At 37.6% G+C, this 13,981-nt stretch overlaps 1 protein-coding gene across 1 annotated transcript in view; it reads right to left on the bottom strand.

Annotated features, from left to right (window-relative positions):
• LOC137250293 (uncharacterized protein DDB_G0283357) overlaps positions 1 to 13,981 on the bottom strand; it is a 160,395-nt gene that overhangs the window by 28,389 nt on the left and 118,025 nt on the right. The window contains exons 3-4 of the mRNA XM_067782847.1: positions 6,939 to 7,072; positions 2,730 to 3,918 (exon numbers count right to left, since the gene is read on the bottom strand). Of these exons, the coding sequence (XP_067638948.1) occupies positions 2,730 to 3,918; positions 6,939 to 7,072 (1,323 nt within the window). The remainder of the gene's footprint in view (positions 1 to 2,729; positions 3,919 to 6,938; positions 7,073 to 13,981) is intronic.

The following is a 13,981-nucleotide window of genomic DNA, read 5'->3' on the forward strand; positions in this document are numbered from 1 at the left end:
ATTGACCGTTTTAGTAGTCAAATGAACAAAAAAAGTTGTTGCGACAGCTTTGTTTGAAATTACCTATGTTGCCATATAAATAAATAAATGTAAGGCGCGATAACCTCCGAAGAGATTTTAGACCGAACTTCTCTTCCAATTTGCGTCGTGCTCCTTTTTAATTTTTCTTACAAATTGGCGGGACGCGACCTACTTGTTTTATGCCGACTCCGAACCAGTGTTGCCAGGTGATGAAAAAAAAGAAGCTAGATTGGCAAAAAAAAAAGGTTAGAAAAAACTAAATTTAGAAAAAAAAGAAGCTAAAAAAATGCCAGAAATTTGCTTGGTTAATTCATAAAATTTTTTTTTATATTTTAGTTTACACATTTGTAAATAAAAACTTATAAACATAACTTAAACATAACTTCTTGTTTCAAAACATATCAGGAACATTTTCCTCGACTAGCACATGGAATTACTTTAAATGATTGCATATGTGTATATACACAAAAAAAATATTACAAACTAATTATTTATATAAAATATTCCCCGTCTGAAAAATCAGAAGAGCTTAAGTCTGCGTGTAAAGTTTGGCTATTTACCATAGATATGAGATCATCGGTAATTTCAAAATCATTACAACATTTAGATAAGCGTTTTAACGAGCATCTAATATTAAGCAGCGCATTAAGCATTTTAATTTTTAGTTTGTTCCTTAATTTAGTTTTCAGAATTTTCATGCCACTAAAAATTCTTTCAACCTCCGCGCTACTGAGTGGTAGTACTAAAAAACTAAATACGAATTCGACAAGTTCTAAAAAAGATGGTTCGTTTAATGCATTTCTATATTCTCGGACTTCCGACAAAAATTCCATGGTGGAGTGTATATTTTTCCATTGTATAGTTATAAGTTTTCGCTACTGCAGCTCTATTAATGCTATTTGACTTGAAGAATAACTATACTTCTCTTTTTCAAAGTAAGAAAATACATCTGGCTTTGAAACTTTCAACGAGTTTTCAGCAGAAAAAGAATTAACCTTTTGTAGAGAACTCAAATTAAGGTATTAGGTGTTCACAGGAACTATTGAAATTATTTTATTTTAGAAATTATTAAAAATACATTCGGATTAAAAAAGGCTAGAAAAAAGTCACGAAGCTAAACCAAAATTTCGAGGCTAAAGGCAAAAACAAAAGGCTAAATCTAGCCTCGAAAAGGCTAACCTGGCAACATTGCTCCGAACAGCATCTGTAAGGCATATGAGTTTTCACTGAGAGCATTTCATGCCAGAAATACACTCGTAGTGCTCGCCAAACACTGCCGAGGGGCAACTCCGCTTAGAAAATTTTTCTTCTAATTGAAAAAGCTTATTTCTAAAATTTTGATGTTGCTTTTCCCGGGGTGTGAACCCAGGGTCTTCGGTGTGGTAGGCGGAGCACGCTACCATCACACTACGGCGGCCGCCATATAAATACGTAAATATGTGAATACATAAATACGCATGCTTGCTACATATACATACAAATATGAATATAGAAATGAAAATAGTAGTCACAAAACTGATTCTGAACTCTTTCAGTTGCAGCTCAGCTCATTCTCAATTTCTTCTCTCTCACGTAGTGGCCACACTTGATTGTTTCGAACAAAACTTGTATATAAATGTTTGACGTAATATTTTAAAAAGAGAACTTGTAAGTTATAGAAAAGTAAAGAATCAAATCGCAGGAAGGTAATTCACCAATGGAGTGACTTTACATGTAATTCGGCAAGTTTAATTTTCGTAACACTTTAAGTTGAAAGGATTCCAAAACAACTCAAGCTTTTATTTTGTCGGAAATATCAACATTAAAAAGGGATGTTTTTTTATTATCTTATTAGATTCGTTCGCGTGAGTGAAAATTGATAAACACTTGAACAAAATGTTACTAACTTAGGAAAAATCCTGTTGGTTTAAGCATAACTTTTGCAACAAGAGGGCGCAATTTTGCATTTCGCTTGGACGAAAAGTTGCAAAATTGTACCCGATAAATAGGTGTCCCGGTATCTCATAATTTTTTGCACAGTAAATTCAAAAAAGGGTTTTTTCGTTTTGTATTGATAACTGAAAAACTAGTTTTTTATTGTTTTCCCATTTTGTGTGTTTTTTCGATTTGATTGTTTTCTTGTTTTGGTGTTGTTTTTTTTTACAAGTGGCACCATCGTCATAAGTACAAAGTAGAGAGCGGAGTAGGCGTAAAATTCTCTTTGAAATTTGCTCATGTATTGACAGTTGATCGCCGTTGAAATGACCTGTAAAATCAGTTGTGTTAACAGAAAAATCAGTCAATTTTTACAAAATTTTGTTAACTTAAGAGCAACAATTTCTCTTCTGTTAAAACGACTAAACTAATTTGTTCGCTTGACAAAGAACTCGGTCGAATTAACCACAATTCCATCCATTTCACCGAAGCTCCGTTAAGTCAAGAACAACAGAACCGATTTGTTGATTTTATTAGAACCCTTTCTTTCAGTGAAGGTCGCAGTAAGGATGGGGTGGGGAAGATCTATTACCGGAAAGAAAGTAGTCATGATATTTACTGCCCTAATTTCGATAACCAATTACTGGTGAGACATGTCCAAGAATGTACTTAAGTAGAGTCGCACATGCGAGGTACTTCTATTCTGGACACTAGCCTTATACATATAAAATATAATATATACTTTCGATTTTGGGTATTATTGACCTTAAATATTTTTATTTATTTTTACCTACCTCTTTACGTTTCTTTAGTTCCTCGGTTATGGCACTGGATAGTGAGCTGCTGTCGACTTGGCGTATGTTTCGAGCATGCTGGGAACTCTGCTGTGTATGCTGCTGCTGTCGCTGTTGTTGATGCTGCTGTTGTTGTTGTTGTTGTCGTTGTTCTTGACTACAACTATTGCTGCGTAGGCATTTCGAGAACTCCTGTTGTTTCGTTGGACTTGCTGGATGATTGGTAAAGGAATGCGTTGGCTGCAGTGTATGATGGCGATAGGGGCCATTGTAAACAGGTCGATGTTGCTGCATTTGTTGTAGTTGCTTATGTTGCCGCTGTTGTTGTTGTTTCCTTTGCAATTCTTGCTGCTCTTGACGATGAATCTCTACAATTACCGTTTTACTTTCATCTTCATCCTGCATACCAGCAGCAGCGTGATTTCTACTGAACTGTGGTGATGACATTTGTGTGCCATATTCAGCCGCTGCTGCGTCCGCAGCCATTGATTGCGCCTTATCACTTACAAATGTATTATTAATTGATGTGCCTTGATCTGACAATTTTATAATTGTTTTATTGACTTGCTGATGATTTCCGACACCTTTCTTTTCCTCTTGTCCATCTCTGCTGCATTGTTTATTGTCACTCAACTTTTGTTCCACACTTCGATATTGTCCAACATATTCAGTTTCATTTGTGGTGGGCGCTGTTGTTGTTGGTTCTTCACACACCGATGTAAGGCGCTTTGATTTGGCATCTGCCCAGCAGGGGCTTTGATCGCCTGTCACCGAGCTGGCCGAACTGTTATAACCACTTGACTCACCCGGAAATAAATCGCATCCGGCAGCTGTACGTACGATCATCTCCAATTTGTTAGCACTTTTCATTACGGCCACCGCTTCGCTAAATAGCACATCGGAGAAATCTATGCTGTTGACGCTGAGAATTTGATCACCTTGTCGTAAGCCAGCTTCGCGCGCTACACTCTTTTCTTTGGTGAACTGTACAAATATACCTGGCTTCCATTCGGGGCCTTTACATATGCCGAGTCCGAGTTTGGTGCGTGGTGCTACATTCAGCGTAATACTGATATCTTTACAGCTTGTGTCACGCTGTGGTAAAGTTTTGTATGAACTTTCTGAAGATGCGCTACTACCAGTTGTGAAGGCTTTAACTGCGTGCCAAGATAGTTTGTCGCTATCTTTCCTGTGGAGGAGATATTGAAAATGGGTTAACTGGAATATTTAATGTGGCAGATTAAAGAACTGGTCTCGAATTTTTTTTTAGATAAATCGGGTTCCACGAACTCCGTTTGATCCAAGAGACAAAGTATAAACAGCTCGGATATTCAGAGCTGAGGCTGTAGCAACTTTCTCTAAAATGGACGCTGGAGAGATATTGGTGCTACATCATACATCCTCTACGATATCAACTGCATCGATAGCACCTTTCAATGTCAAGGCATAACTATTCCGTATGGTGATTTGAGCTCGAAGTTGTGTGCATATATATACATAAGTGTTGGAACCTCTTGGATAAGATGGTATATTGGTACTCTACTTTGGGGCGAAAGATATTGCCCCTAACGAATTCCAAAAGTTGTAATACTAAGATATAACACAGGGGCTGAAACTGTTATTCCTTTTATAATACAATTCCTTGCATAACTATTAATTTTGGACTTAAAATATATTTGGATCAAGATAAAAATTATTTTCGGATTCTAAAAATAAAAGTACAGATTTTATTTTATATGTTCACTTTTATGGAAAAAGTTCGAAAAATAAAAAGGATGCATGATTCGACATGATATTGCTATAGGGATACCTGGGAACTCAAACATTTTCACCTAGGACAATTTTTTGACCAGGACTTTTTCGACTCCGAAAAAAAATTATTATTTTCCGTCCCTGATATAATAGGTTATAGGAACGGAGAGCCTATGTTAGACCATAAGAATCATACTCACCCCGCCTCTGTAAAGCGGCCGACCTGAGTAAGCAATACTACATTCAAAAACTAAAGAAATTACAACGGGTGCAGGGCTAGCAGAAGTAATCGCTAAAAGTTATTCTCAACCACCTGCTATTGGCCCTTGACAGGTTTGGATGGACTACTTTTCGCCCATATTGAACTTTCACTATAACTTTAAGGTCACCGTGGTGTGATGGCAGCGTGCTCCGCCTACCACAACTAAGATCCTGGGTTCACGCCCTGGGCAAAGCAATATCAAAATTTTAGAAAAAAGGTTTTTCAATAAGAAGAAAATTTTTCTAAGCGGGGTCGCCCCTCGGCAGTGTTTGGCAAGCACTCCGAGTGTATTTCTGCCATGAAAAGCTCTCAGTGAGAACAATTCTGCCTTGCAGATGCCGTTCGGCGTCAGCATAAAACAACTAGGTCCCGTCCCGCCAATTTGTAGGAAAAATTAAAAGGAGCACGAGGAAATTGACTAGAGTGTTGCTGCAGGTTAATGGTCGCCAATACTTTTATGCTCAGACGGTAAGCAGCGCTGATTACGATCAAAATAGTACAGATAGTTTACTTAATAGGTCGGTAAGAGAAATATGTAGAAAGGCTTGCGGTTGGAGCTACACGTGAAAAGAGTAAGACGGGTGTAGAAGCTGCAGCGAAAAGGATTGCAAAAACCACCGCCCACTCTGTGAGTTCCCAGTCCTAGCGCATATCAAGTGCCGAACTCTGGGAACTTGAGAAAAAGTGTATCGAAATGGCACTACATACACCCGCCTACAGAAAGAGACAGAGGAGTATATCCCTAACAATTTCGGTATTACCGAACATTAGTTAGTTGGTGCCTATGTGACAGGTATGTGTGTGGTGTAGTTCATTAATTTTTAATTAATTAAAATTTAATTAATATCGCAGCTGCAATTTGCCGAAAGTGAAACAACCATTAGTGTCTAACACATTTCCAGAGTAGAATGAAATTCCTTGTAAGACCATACTCGGCAGCGATAACATGAAAGAACTTTGAAGCTGGAAAAAATTTAAAAAAGATCACTATGCAAATTGGAAGAGAAGCTCGGCCTGAATCTACTCGTAGGTATGTATATCTATTTATTTGTAGCTTCATTATTTCGTTTTTCTTAATAATAGTAATACCAATCTGTATTCTGTTCGAACAAATGATATTCCGATCAGCACAGAAACTGGCAGCTCCAAAAAACAAGTCCTCGAAGTTGTGTTTGTATTTGTTGTTGTATTAACGATAAAGACGCTCCCCGAAGGTGTTCGGCAGTGTTATCAATATTGATGGTCCTTTGCAGGATATAGATCTCGTACGTTCCGGTAACAAGGCACCATTAAGGTACTAGCCCGACCATCTTGGGAACGATGATAATATGAACACATTAAAAATTCTAGGTCATCCCGCCACCCCCCCCCCCCCCCCCCCCCTTTTCCATGTGGTACTTTGGGTCACCAGAGCTTCCCCTGCTAAATATGTGTATGATACATTCATACACGTAACAAAATTCCCCTCGTGTATGTGAGGTTGACAATTGAGTTGCGAAAGCTTTGAAGCTATTAAACTATGTATTGCGCTTATCAACCCCTTGTATCTCGAAGATATTGAAAAGAACGTGTTTCCAATCCTGCTCTACTCCGAGACTTAATTTAACATAGTTTTAATATATTTTGTGTGGCAATGTAAACAATACCCATCAGCACAGTGGTATGGTACCTGAAATTCGATCACAGGAGGTTGGACGGCACTTGTTACAATCACCACTCCAGCTTATATAACGGAGAAATTACTTCTAGTATTTATTGGTGTTATTATTGTTTTCGGCAAGGACTTAATTTCGATCAACACTGCGGCTGTCAGTAGGAGGCGACACTTTTTAAAACTAATCTAAAATGAGGGTTGGAATACACTCGTCTCCAATCCTTCATTGTACAATACGGTGTTTAGTTTTGCTTAGGGCGTGCCATTTCCAGTTCAGTTAGGAACTTTAGTGGTTTATAGTATTATATTATATAAAAAAAAAATTCCTATGGAGGCAGTTAAATATTTGGCATTCGTCTTTATTGATTAAATCATCGGCCAATTGAGTCTGCGGATTTGCGCCACTCTAATCAATTAGCCTGTTTCTGCAAATTGTCTATTACATAATTAAAGCTTTTTGATGTATTACGGCAAAATCTTCTATCGACGTTTTTATAATTTTAATTTGCAACCGCCAAACCAATTAAGATTTATTACTTACTCTTTAATCGGCAACATTCCCACACTCCTCACTTTCAATGTAATCCGATCTTGGTTGGTTATGAATTGTATTAATTCTCTGTGAACGGCATCATCGACGCGAAATCCATTTATTCGCAAAATTTGGTCACCAATCTGCACATAAACATAGAAAATGTAGAAAATGTTTAAAAACATAAAAAACTCGTTAAAAATTTTACTATTAACTGCTCAAAGTTCAAATAATGTGCACTAGAAGCAATCGACGACGGGATATTTGTAATGCGAGAAGCGTCCAAATCGTTGGTTAGAATTTGCTCGCCGTCACACGTGTGCCACATAAATTTTCGTAAAAAGTAGCAACGAAAACAAACAAAGAAAAAATGCTGAATAAAATAAATATGTGGAAATTATAGCGAGTATTGGTATGCTGTAGTGTATACAGTGCCTCGTACTCAAAATGGTACCATGTGCTAGGCACAAGAGTAGTGTGCCAGACTAGAAATTCAAAGGAGAACCACTTTTACCGAAAAGGCCTACTTTGAGCTCGTTTCATGATCGGGAGATTAAGGCTTCTCGACCATCAAAGATCACGATCTATAAGTTTCAAAACAGACGCGTCTCCAGACGATCTTTGATGTATTGTGAGAAAAGTTCTTTGGAAGATTTCCAACGGCATGTATGGCAAGAATTTTAATGGGGACAACGATACATATCAGCCTTGTTTGGGATATTTTTGAGTTGAGATAGGAAGTTTTGAAAAAAAATCTGGGATAGAATGCTTTTCAATCAAATTCCGTGATAGAGAGCTTAATGAACTAACTACCCTTCAACTGCATTTTTGAACAGTGTGTTGAATAAAATTCTATAATTTTACTAAATACCCTGTATTGGAATTCATTTAAACGACGCCCTGTTGTAGAGTTATTTTTCAACAACAATGCAGCTACCTATAAATTCAATATCGAGGAATTCCGACTATTATGCACCTTCTGCTAACGTTCGAATTGCTAAACTGTTGAATAAATTACTCCAATATTCAGTATTGTAAACTGGTCTTTATTTAGTTTACTTTGGGAGTAGTACTTCACAATTATACTTCACAACCAATATCGTATTTAAATCAAAACTGATTAGTTATTACTCAGCTTGTGCTGCTTTTATACTCTCTGTTGCCTCGACTGTCAATTTCTCCAAAGGTCTAGACGTTTCACCTTCTAGAACTGTTGTGTCTCCTGCTTGGTAATCAGACGTCGGAAAATAGTTAAACAATTGTGCACACTCAATTTACACGTATTCTTATTCTCTTTAGTTTAGTAGTCCCTGAGCATTTGGCGCAGCAACAACGATTGTGTGCGCCGCTCGCAATATTGACGAATGTTGCCCATGTTTTACTATTTGCCGACCATTGTTCACAAACGATCTTCGTTTCTTGCTTGCTAATAAGCGAAGGAACAACACAAAATGATGCATCAAAGGGTTTGTGCGACTCCCACTAACACAGTTGCATTTTCATTTTTCCGACGTCTGTTGGTCATTTAGTTCTATGCGTGTGTATATGTGAGTTACTACTTCGGCTGATGACTACATAAGTGTGTGTGAGATATCGCTTCGTTGCCTTGTACATAAGTGTTGCTAGTTTTAACTTGTATATGTACATAAGAGTGGCTGTTTCATTTTTTGTTGTTGCGTGATGATTTACTAACAGCCTAGTGATATCACCATTCGCCACAATATATTAAGCTAAATGCTTAAAATATCACCTCTCTAATGGATTGGAAAGATCGTGGGATCGTATTTTCCATAAGATTTGATAACAGCATTTTGCAAACTATGTATCTCTGTATTTTAACTGCATGGTCCAAAGTCCGTTATTACCCCTTTACTATTTTTGATGCGGAAAATTACCCTCCTTTTTCTTTGTAGTCGGGTCTACAGATTTGGGTGTCAGATTTTATGGTCACTAGTAACAGGCATCACAAGGTTCAAACTTCATTCATTCATTCATTGTGTTTAAGGCATCATCATCCATTATCCCGTAAAAAACTCAGTATTATTCAACTTGCGTGGGTCATAGGATCCGTTATTGGTGAAGGCATGCCGACGAGTCAGATATTAATAGCTGGATCCGAGCTTAATGTCGTGGCATAGAGAAGCTTTTCACAGCAACAACTCTGTATAGTAACAGAAGGTTTCACTTAATTGTTATATCTGACTTTGAGCCATAAAGCGTAGTAGTGGGAACTCCTCCTTTTACGAGTTCTTAGTTGTCTCGCTTACTATTTGTCACCTTCAGAACTGGCCTTAAATGCAAATCAAAACCTGTGGCAACAGCAAGGAGCCTAAAGAGGATACGATATTATAAAAAATAAATACAAGGTGCGATGTTTCTTTGCGCTGGTGTTGAACTCAGTACCTTCGGTGAGCTAGGCGGAGTACGCTACAACCACACCACGGCGGCCACCATAATACGCTATTGATTCAGTGTATTTTAAGTGGACGCTGCTGCCCTTAAAGGCAGTAGAAGATTATAATTTAGGTATCTATTATAGTCTACTGATATTTATTAACGCAGACAAGCAAACGGCACTTCAAACCCGACGTGGATACTAGAAGAAAATTTGGAGCTCAATTTACTACTACTTCAGGACAGGTGGATATCAGGTCTGGAAGACAAGCTCCATACGTGTCGATATTTGGTAAGAACTACTCAATTTCAAAAGCGTGCAACTTAATATCTTCAGCGAGGGCACATCTCATAATCTTCAGCTATCCAAAGAAAAGGCGTAGAAACGTCGGTTCGGAAATATTCGACTATCTGGGGAGTTTTCAAGGGTCTATGTCTGTCGTATCTGGAAATTTATCGTTACAACGGAGTGATCACCTAAACTAAACTGGAAGCAAGTATTACTAGTAGATAATCTTGCCTCCAACTGTTCTGTCGCTTATCTGGAGCAGCTTTGTGCCATCCTAATCTAACCTAATGGAGAAAAGTCCGATGGTGTGAGGTCGTAAGTCAATCTAGGAGGGCTGCATAATTTAATGGTTTTGGGTTTTCATAGAGGGCATTGCTCGATGAATATGATTAAGGTCATGCACTCATACTCCTTTGTAGCCGTGTAAGACGACTCTAAATTATTTTGACTTAGCTTTTCATTCTTCATTTTAGTGGCACTACAATGGAACTATATCTATTTAAAGTACCTTACCAACAACTTAAAGAGCACAGTATTGTACCATTTTGACTCGGAACCACTGTAAATTGATGCACTTAGGTGGCATGCCGTACGTGCCGGACGCACCCACATAGGAACCGCTTGTCTTATTTCAATTTAACGATAGTGGCATACACACAAGTTTTTTCTTAAGTAGACGTTGCCCGTTTTATTTGGCTCCATTTTTATACCTTTCATGAAAATGAGATGGTATATTAATTTCATCACGAAACCCAAAACTGTAAGACCTTAAAAGAAAATAGATAGACCCACCATTAAGTATACCGAAATAATCAGGATGAAGAGCTGAGTTGATTTAGCCATGTCCGTCTGTCCGTCTGTTTGTTTGTATGCAAACTAGTCCCTCAATTTTTGAGATATCTTGATAAAATTTGGTGAGCGGGTGTATTTGGGTGTCCAATTAGACATTTGTCGGAACCGGCTGGATCGGACCACTATAGCATATATCCTCCATGCAACCGATTTTTCAGAAAAAAGAGGATTTTTGTCATATCTTACTCAATTTAACAGATTGAAGCTTCAAACTTCACCATATACTTTCGCATATTGCACATAGTGTTGTCTGAAAAAATTGATGAGATCGGTCGTATATATAGTATATATCCCCCACAACCGATTGTTCAGATAAGAAACTTTTCGCAATTTCAGCCCCATTTTAACAGGTAGAAGCTTCAAATTTCACCGAATGCTTACGTATATAGTATATATTGTTTTGTAAAAAAATCATAGAGATTGGTGATATATATAATATATATATATTTATTTGAAATAGTCTACGAACATGAAAAACATTCTTACAGACTATGAGTAAATAAAATTTAGGAAATTAATAGATTATATTAAATTTAAAGTATAAAGAAAATATGATTTCGAGACCGAAAAATCAATATCGATAGAATTAGAGATTATATTGAATTCATTAACAACCCTTGACAAAGGGGCGTTCCGAAGATAGTTTGTCTTAAAGTTTTCGCAATAAAAAATATTTGAAAATCGCAGTGTCCTTTGCGGGACATTAAGATAAATGCGCTCCAGAAGATAAGTACAGTCAACAGTTCCTTGTATAACGCCAAAAACAAAAGTTAACGAGAGGACAGACCTTCTTTTTTCTAAAGATTTAAGATTTATTAACAATGATCGAGACCTGTAGGAGGGAACTGGTTCCGTGAAGCGAAGGCAAAGCAAAGTGTATTTAAGAAACACTTTTTGAACACGTTCTATCCTGTCTATTCTAAATTGCTAAAATGGACGCCATATAAAGGCTGCATACTCCAGAACGTGACGTAAGAAAGTGGTGTAAAGCAATTTTAATGTATATGGATTTGAGAAATCAAAACTATTTCTTCTAAGAAAACCTAGCATAGCATATGACTTCGATACTATAAAATCAATGTGGCTGTTGAAAGAAAGCTTGGCATCAAAAATAACACCAAGATCCTTTATTTCACTGGATATCTGCAGAGTATGAGCTGAAATACTGTAAGATGATACTAAAAGATTATTAGATTTTGAAAAAGAAACATGAAAACATTTACTGATATTAAGCGAAAGGTGCGACTTCAGGCACCACAAGTATAAATTATTAAGGTCTAATTGAATTTTAGCCACGTCAGTTAGATTGGTAACTCTCGAAAATATCTTCAAGTCATCGGCATATAGCAAAAAGTAACTGAACTTAAAGCATGAGAAAATATCATTTATAAACAACACAAAGAGCAATGGACCAACAATGCTACCCTGTGGGATACCCGATGTCGCAACATACGAATAAGAGGAGACATTATCAACCATAACCACGCTTGGTCTATGACGTAAATACGACTTAAGCCAATTCAAAATTTCAGAATGAAAGCCAAGACACTCAAGCTTCGCAATCAGAATCCTATGAGACACTTTGTCAAAGGCTTTCGAAAAATCCGTGTAGACACAGTCTACTTGACATCTGCTAGAAAAAGCCGATAGACAATACTCACTAATGTCATGAATGTCCAAATGGATTAAAATGAATAGTCTCACCACGTTTATAAAAGTAATACATGTATTTGTTTATTTAATTAACAAAAGGTTTAGGTTAAATTATAATTCAAATGTTAAGGAAATTGATTGTACCACGAACTGACTACCGTTCTGCTTCACAGTCAACCAGCGAGTGCCCTCAATGCTCTCACAAGCAAACTGTCGGTGACAGCTCGGCCTTTCCTGACATTTCGTCCTGCATGGACGAATCATCGTCGTCGTCGATACCATCAAGTTCAGGAATCAATGCACACCACGGTTTTATGTGATCCACACTACATATGTTGCAATAACGTCTTTGTGTATGTGTTGAGTCTGGTAGATCTTCGATAATATATCTGTCGTAGTTAAGTACTTTCGTAACAATATATGGTCCTTTAAATGCGGGATCCAGCTTATGGGAGAGACCTGTTGCATTTGGAACATGATCAATGACCATTAATTCGCCAACATCATATTTCTTTGGAGTTTGGTGTCTTTTGTTATAACGCTCTTTCCACTTATGTCTCTCTGCCATTATATTGTTTGCTGCTTCATCACGTTTCACCTCGATATCTGGATTACCCTTATCATCATCGTTTATAGCTTGTATCATTCGGTTGTATGTTACATCTCTGGGATTGAAATGAAACACAAGTTCATTAGGCGTGTATTTTGTTACCTCATTACGTTGGGAATTAATCGTCCATTGAATGTTTGGAAGCATTTTATCCCATGTTTTGGCCGTTTCGCTCATACATTTCAAAGCGTTGATAACTGTTTTATTTACGCGTTCGGCCTGTCCGTTAACTCTCGGTGTTCGTACTGCAGTTTTGTTGTGTTGAATACCATGATTGGAAATGAATTCTTCAAATTGCCTCGAAGTGAACGCCGTACCTCGATCTGATGTTATTTTAAGTGGTTGACCAAAAATGGCCATGATTTCTTCTAGTGCTTTTACGACTGGTTCAGTTTTCGTAGTTCTGACTGCCTTTAGGATTACGTACTTACTGAATCCGCATACAACTACTAATATGTACGAAAACCCTGATTTGCTGCGTTGGAATGGACCCACATGATCAATAAAAATGTGCCTAAATGGGAGCGGCAACACATCGCTTACGTGCAATTGGCTTTGCGGTTTACCTCCCGTCATTTTATTTAAGCAACACTCTTCACAAGCTGCTATGTATGATTTGACATACCTCCTCATGCGTGGAAACCAAAAATGTTTGCATAGTCGCTGTAATGTTTTTTCTAAAGAAAAATGTCCAGAGTCATCATGACATGACTTAACAACTCGCCATCTTACTGCCTTTGGTACTGCTAATTTCATTTCGCCCTTAGCTTTTCTAAATAATCTACTGTTATGCATCGTATAATCGGTTTTCATTTGCTTAATTGTAGCTTCATCTGCCGTTTCTTTCCCTGTAATTATATCGCTTATTCGTTTTAAATTTTCATCTTGGAGATGCATTGAGTAAATCCAATCATCCATCGTATTGCCTCGGTTAAGTTTCAATACCTTTTCTGCAACAGTGTTTGTACCTTTCGATATTTCAACAGGCGCTCGACTAAGTGAGTCTGCGTGCTGCATTTTAGACCCAGGTCGATATGTACATGTAAAATCAAATTCTTGTAGTTTTAGCCACCATCTGGCAATGCGCGGCTTCAACGCTGTAGTGGACTTAGTTGTTGCAATTGCATTGCAGTCCGTTCGTACAACAAATGGAGTACCGACTAAATAAACTCGTAATCGTTCAAGCGTCTCTACGATCGCCAATACTTCTAATTCATGTGATGGATACGTAGACTCAGCTGCATTACATCGTCT

Source organism: Eurosta solidaginis, chromosome 4 (assembly GCF_040869045.1).
Source record: "Eurosta solidaginis isolate ZX-2024a chromosome 4, ASM4086904v1, whole genome shotgun sequence".
NCBI classification, from domain to species: Eukaryota; Metazoa; Arthropoda; class Insecta; order Diptera; family Tephritidae; genus Eurosta; species Eurosta solidaginis.